We start from the raw sequence: 6201 nt of genomic DNA, 5'->3' as shown, positions 1-6201 counted from the left end.
TCTTATTGGCTGGGAAAGAATTATATATGCTTAGTGAATAAACCAAACAGAAATGAAGGTGTGTGTGGGGGAACAGTACACATGAATTTACAACAGGTCCTTCAAGTTAAGCCGACTCCAGTCACTGTGGCTGATTAGGACTAACACATCATGGGCAGCAGGAGTGGAGAAGACCAGACACTCCTCTAGACTAGAAGATTCCTTCACCTTCTGCGTCTTGGGCATCTTCTACCCTTCTAGGCTGGACCAGTCTGCAAAAAAGAGACAATGGCTTTTTATCCCCTTCAGATTGCTGGACTGGTTCTTGGGTTCTTCGGCATGGTTGGGACGATTGGCACAACACTTCTGCCTCAGTGGAGAGTATCAGCTTTCGTTGGCAGCAACATTATTATCTTTGAGAGGATCTGGGAAGGGCTTTGGATGAACTGCATCCAGCAAGCGATGGTCACACTACAGTGCAAATTCTATAACTCCATTTTGGCTCTCCCACCAGTATTGGAAGCTGCACGGGCACTCATGTGTGTGGCTATAGCTCTTTCCTTGATTGCTCTCATTATTGGCATCTGCGGCATGAAACAGATCCAGTGCACCGGGTCCAGTGAGAGAGTCAAAGCCTACTTGCTGGGAACCTCAGGAGTCCTCTTTATTCTGACTGGTATCTTCGTTCTGATTCCAGTGTCCTGGACTGCCAATATCATCATTCGGGATTTCTACGACCCAACCATCCACGTCGGTCAGAAGCGAGAGCTTGGAGGAGCGCTCTTCCTTGGCTGGGCGACTGCTGCTGTCCTCTTCATTGCAGGGGGTCTGCTCTGTGGATATTGCTGTTGCAACAGAAAGGAACAGTGGCACAGATATCCAGTCCCACCATACCGTGTGCCACAAAAAGATAACCAAAGGAAGGTGACAGTGCCTAGCAAAACCTCTACCAGCTATGTCTAAGGCTTGCTTTCAACATCAGCCCATGGCTTACGCACACGTGTTTTGTGGTCTTCCCAGAAACTGTGAGTACATCGGGCAAGAGAACTACCTATAGCAGATTTAAATTGAGATGAAACTTTTGATTTTTTTTTTTTTTTTACCTGAAGCAGGAATACAAATGACTTATTTGGACATTCTGTTTTCCTGTGTATTACCTGTGCTCACTCTTGTCGGACTCAATATTTATTCCAATTTATATAGCCCAATATCAAGTATATATTCTCAGTTACTGGCATGTGATGATGGCGAATACTCAATGGAGAGTATAAGTTTTCATTGGCAGCAACATTATTATCTTGAGAGGATCTGGGAAGGGCTTTCGATGAACTGCAACCAGCAAGCTAAGGTCATGCTGCAGTGCAAATTCTATAACTCCATTTTGATTTTGGCTCTCCCACCAGTACTGGAAGCAGCATGTGCTCTCATTTTTGCTTGTCATGTAGTCTGAAAAGAAAACTAAAATTGCAATTGACATCCCTTATCAATAAAATATACACATATTTTCAAAGACAACCTGTTATTTTCACTCCAATTTTTTTATTACATACACAAGTATACAGCTAAGTGGTGATAACTCTAGAGCAATAGTCCTGAAAATTTTATAGATAAAATAATTATTTTGGTTGAACTCATCAAAGGATGTAAGTAACTATTTAATACTTATTTTTAATTTTTCTGGGAAACTCATACTAAAAATTCAACTTTTTTTTTAAGGATAAAGGAGTTCTGGTTTCTCTGTGCAAGATGATTTTCAAAGTCTCCAATTTATGTAGGTTAATCTTTCTTGGACACATTCATTCAAAGAAAATAATGTACAAATGAAAATAATGTACTCTCAAGGTTTATGATTTGTACATTCAAGCAAACAGAATCATCTATCTGGATTAGGTACAGCAATAAGTTAAGACAAGCAAAATTCTTGTTGAAAGGATCCACACCATGATTACAAAAGTTATGTCAGGCATTGAAAGAATGGCTTCAGTCCCTTGTCTTATTTAGTCACCATACAGGTTTAAACATGCAAAGAGAAACGGAGAGACAAGGTAATTATTCAATTAGTCAGGCTGAGATGAATCCTACTTTTTTATTCTCTAATAAAAAATAGTGTTGTCAGTGCATTTTGTTTTGCCTGAAACATATATGTTATTTTCTCAGTTCTTTGTTTCCCATGTGTACCTAACAATATCAAGATTAAAAGTGGTATGGGGGCTTGAGAGGTGAATATGGGTATAAAATGTTTATAAGGGAAAATCCACTCTTGTAGGTGGTTTCTAGTAGCTTTGCTATGCTGTGAATCAATGTTTACATATTCAATATTAATCCTTAAACAGTATATTTATTTTATAATAAAATATTTAACATCCAGTATGTAATTTCACAAAAAGTTTTAATTTGTTCACCAAATATTTCTTGTGTGTTCATATTTATCATAATATAATAAGCTAATAAAATAGCTATGTATTCCAATATTCCAATGATGTTGATTTATTTAGTTATAAGATTAGTTTCAGAATGCATATCAATCCTCAAGATTCAACTCATTAAATGAAACATTAATTTAACAATAACCCAAAGCTAGATCCTGTATGAAACCCTTACTCTATTGTATAGACCAACCCAGTCTTCAATAATTCAAGTCCTCTGACAAAATAAAATTGCATTCAAAACATTAGGAATGTTAAATATGATATGGTACATAATTGTAAGTATTTTCAACAAAAGCTATAAAAGTATAAAACATAGCAGTTCAGTGAGGTTTTCTGATGATTTTCTTTTAGCTGTAGAAACCTAATATGGTTGTATTGAGAAGGAGTCATTTACTTTATGCAGCTGAATAGGTAAGCCATCAAGACAGCAAAGACATATGCTTAAAAGTTTTTAGGCAGTCATTTGTCTTACCTTTTGATTCACCTAGAAATAATTAGCTTCACAAGAATGGGCCCTCAATTCTAAATGAAGTATGTCTTTTGGCTGACCAGTGGGTCCAAGAGTACAAAGTACAATTGTGGGTGGAGTCACAGATAGCATTAGTTATATCAAATATGATGCAAAAACTTGCCGACAGTTTGTTGCCTAGTTTTCCACTAATCAAGGTGTACTTGATTAATTTTATATCCTACAATGGGTGACAGCATTTTCTCTAATACAACAAAATGAATTTACTAATTCTCAACAAATTCCAAGACACGTTATAAATGCGAATCTCCTATCACAAACCCAGGTTATACAAAAAACTGCTTCTGTTCCCTAAGATTTGACTGAAATTCAACTTTGTGGGAACTTTCTCAGGTATTCACAGTTCATGTGAATCAATGCAGGGAATTTTGTCATTGCTAATATGCAAAATTCAGTAACTCTACACTATTACTAGGTCTAGCCTTAATAAATATTTGAGGATTGATTCAGAAACAATGTTCAAACTGTATAATAGTCATAGGTTTTAACCAATATGCATCCTTTCTTCCTCCAGGGAAGAGATAAAGCATAAGAACTCATGAAATGTAAAGACAGTTATTATTTTCAGTCTGAATATATGAATTCTGAAGTGACTCTGAGTAAAGAGTAGCATGAGCTCAGTGAAGCCAATATTTCCTCAAACTTGAAATTATGGAGTGATTTCCTAAGATGAAAGTAAAACAAAAGAGGAGAGTTAAGAGGCACTAAATATCATTGACTCTCAAGCATGCATGTGTGGGGAGAGCGCCCTTTTTTCTATCTCAGTACTTGAGGACAGGGACTCAGGAAAATGATAAACTCTTGGGTGGATTTAAAAGTCCAAGGACAGCTGGACTACAAAGTGAGTTCCAGGAAAGACACAAAGCTACACAGAGAAACCCTGTCTCAAAAAAACTGGAAGAAAAAAAGAAAAAAAGAAAAAATGAAAGAATCCAAGGACAGACAGAGCTATGTCCTGAATTACATGTTAGGGGGTTATGGATGGATTTCCAGCAATCCTTGAAGGATACTGGGAGATAAGAAGAGATAAGAGGCATCTAAATGATATGTTTAGTCTGACAGGTAAATAAAGGAAATCTTGCCTAGTTTTCTACAACTAAAACACCATGAGAGTGAAGAATATGACCCTCTACATGCACACACGCACACACACACACACACACACACACACACACACACACACACAAGTGCCAGTCTTATCTGCCTCAGAGCTTTGCCTGTCAGGACTGAGGGAGTCAGTAGTGATGTATGGCATAGGCACATAGTCATTTGTCCTTAGAGAAGTCCCTTGTATCTTTGTCTTTCCACCAAGACCAGTCTCTTGATCTTTGTCACACAGAGTTTGATGCCAAGCAGGTTGTGGCACCGTCTTTCTGGGTGCAGGGACGTCAAATGCAACAAATTACCAAGCATGGGAGGGGTTGGAGGTGGAAAGGGCAAGGGAAAATGATATAAGTTTATTAAAATTTTTAAAAATAAAAATCATTATTTTAAAAAATGTAAATATTAAAACTAGCTAAATGTTGGATCTTCTCTATACTATTTTCATTTGGTGAATTTCTAAACAATGCCAGCTATAAAAACTGTTGCTTAAATAGAAAAAAAAATCACTCAATTTTCTCAATGACCCCATTGCTAAAATCAGATAGGTAAGTAGTATGCAATATGTGACTGAACTATGTCTTTCCTATCACTTCTCATGCTGAAGTGCTAATGTCCATCCCCTCAGGATGACTGTATTTGGAGGCAGAGTCATTATGAGGTAATTGAAGTTATTAGGATAAATAGTCAGCTAATGTTACCAGTGTTCACATCAGAAGAAATGTGGGTTCAGTTTGGTACAGGAGACAGAAAATAGCTCTTGGCAAGTTGAATGAGAGACTGGGATCCAGTTCCTCCTTCAGTTTTCAAAACTGTGAGAAAATATATTTCTGTTTTTAAGTGACCTAGTCTGTGATATGCCATCATTATTGAACTTAGATAGAAAGGTAAATAAGTGATAGCCAAATAGTTGTATAAATTGACATATAGATAAAGTAATGGTGACAGGTAGATGATCAGATAATTAAATGTCTGATGGACATATATTGAAAAAATAGGCAATTGGTAGATGGTATAATAATGGGTCATAGATGATCAGATGATTAGATGGTAAACAGGAAAATGACAGACAAGCAGAGTAGATGGTAAATTGGTAGGTAGGTAGATAGATTATAAATGAAAGAAATGGTAGGTGAATGATAGATAAATGATTAATAGGAAAAATGTTAGAAGATAGATGATAGATAGATAGATAGATAGATAGATAGATAGATAGATAGATGATAGGTTGATATACAATGGAAGATGGAGATAGTAGATGAATAAATAGATAAAATAGAAGACAGATAAATAAGTGACAGATAAATGATATTCATATACAGATGATAGCTATATAGATGGTAGATATAGACATAGGTTATAGAAAAGAGAAGACATGAAAGAGAGATAAATAATGGACAGATGGAGAAATATGTATTATTTATGTTGTATATTCCTAGCATATATAGATGCTTTTATTTTTATTGAAAATTCACACAGTATGTTCTGATCTGGTTTCCTGTCCCCCATCTCCTCCCAGATCTTTCCCACATCCTACCCATCCAACTCCACATCTTCCTTCTCCCCCTTTTTAGATAACAAGAAGGCAAATTAAGACAAACAAGAACATATTTTAAAAAAGAAAATCACAAGAAACTTGCATATCAGAGAGATACACTTACAAAATCATAAAAACAAAAAGTCTGATACTGTAATATACAAGCAAAAGACAAGTAATATTTTTTTTAAATGTCCAAACAAAGCAATATGAGAAGAAAAAAAGTCTGCAATAGTATCTTGTTTTGTGTTGGCTCTCTACTGGTGTTCATGGGGACTACGTTAAGTGTGGTTAATGTACTTGATGAGACCCTATTGGAAAAAAAACGTGACTTTTCCTTTGCAAATGGTTTTCCTTTAGGGATAGCTTCTTGCTTAAGGATGAAAATCATATCTATTTAACCCTATTAGCACTGGAACCCCTTCTGGCTTGACCTTGTGCAGGTCATGTGCATGCTGCCTCAGTCTCTGTGATTTCATATGTGTATCAGTCCTATTGTATCAGGAAGACACTATGTTCACCTCTGGCTCTTACAATCTTTCAGTTTCCTCTTCTGCGCAGCCTGAGCCCTGAGGCTAGGGACTTGTTGGAGATATCCCATTTAGGACTGAATGTTCCAAGGTCTT

The 6201-nt window shown here is 36.4% G+C and overlaps 1 protein-coding gene across 1 annotated transcript; it reads left to right on the top strand.

Moving 5' to 3' along the window:
* The first annotated feature begins 267 nt into the window (after positions 1-267).
* Positions 268-942, top strand: Cldn17 (claudin 17). The gene has a single exon (XM_052739826.1). The coding sequence runs from the start codon at positions 268-270 to the stop codon at positions 940-942; it is 675 nt and encodes a 224-aa protein (XP_052595786.1).
* Positions 943-6201: the final 5259 nt, after the last annotated feature.

This window comes from Peromyscus californicus, unplaced genomic scaffold (assembly GCF_007827085.1).
Source record: "Peromyscus californicus insignis strain IS unplaced genomic scaffold, ASM782708v3 Scaffold_16__1_contigs__length_79575227, whole genome shotgun sequence".
In the NCBI taxonomy this organism is placed as follows: domain Eukaryota; kingdom Metazoa; phylum Chordata; class Mammalia; order Rodentia; family Cricetidae; genus Peromyscus; species Peromyscus californicus.
The sequence above is the reverse complement of the archived record's forward strand: the minus strand, read 5'-3'. Positions and strand labels throughout refer to the sequence as shown.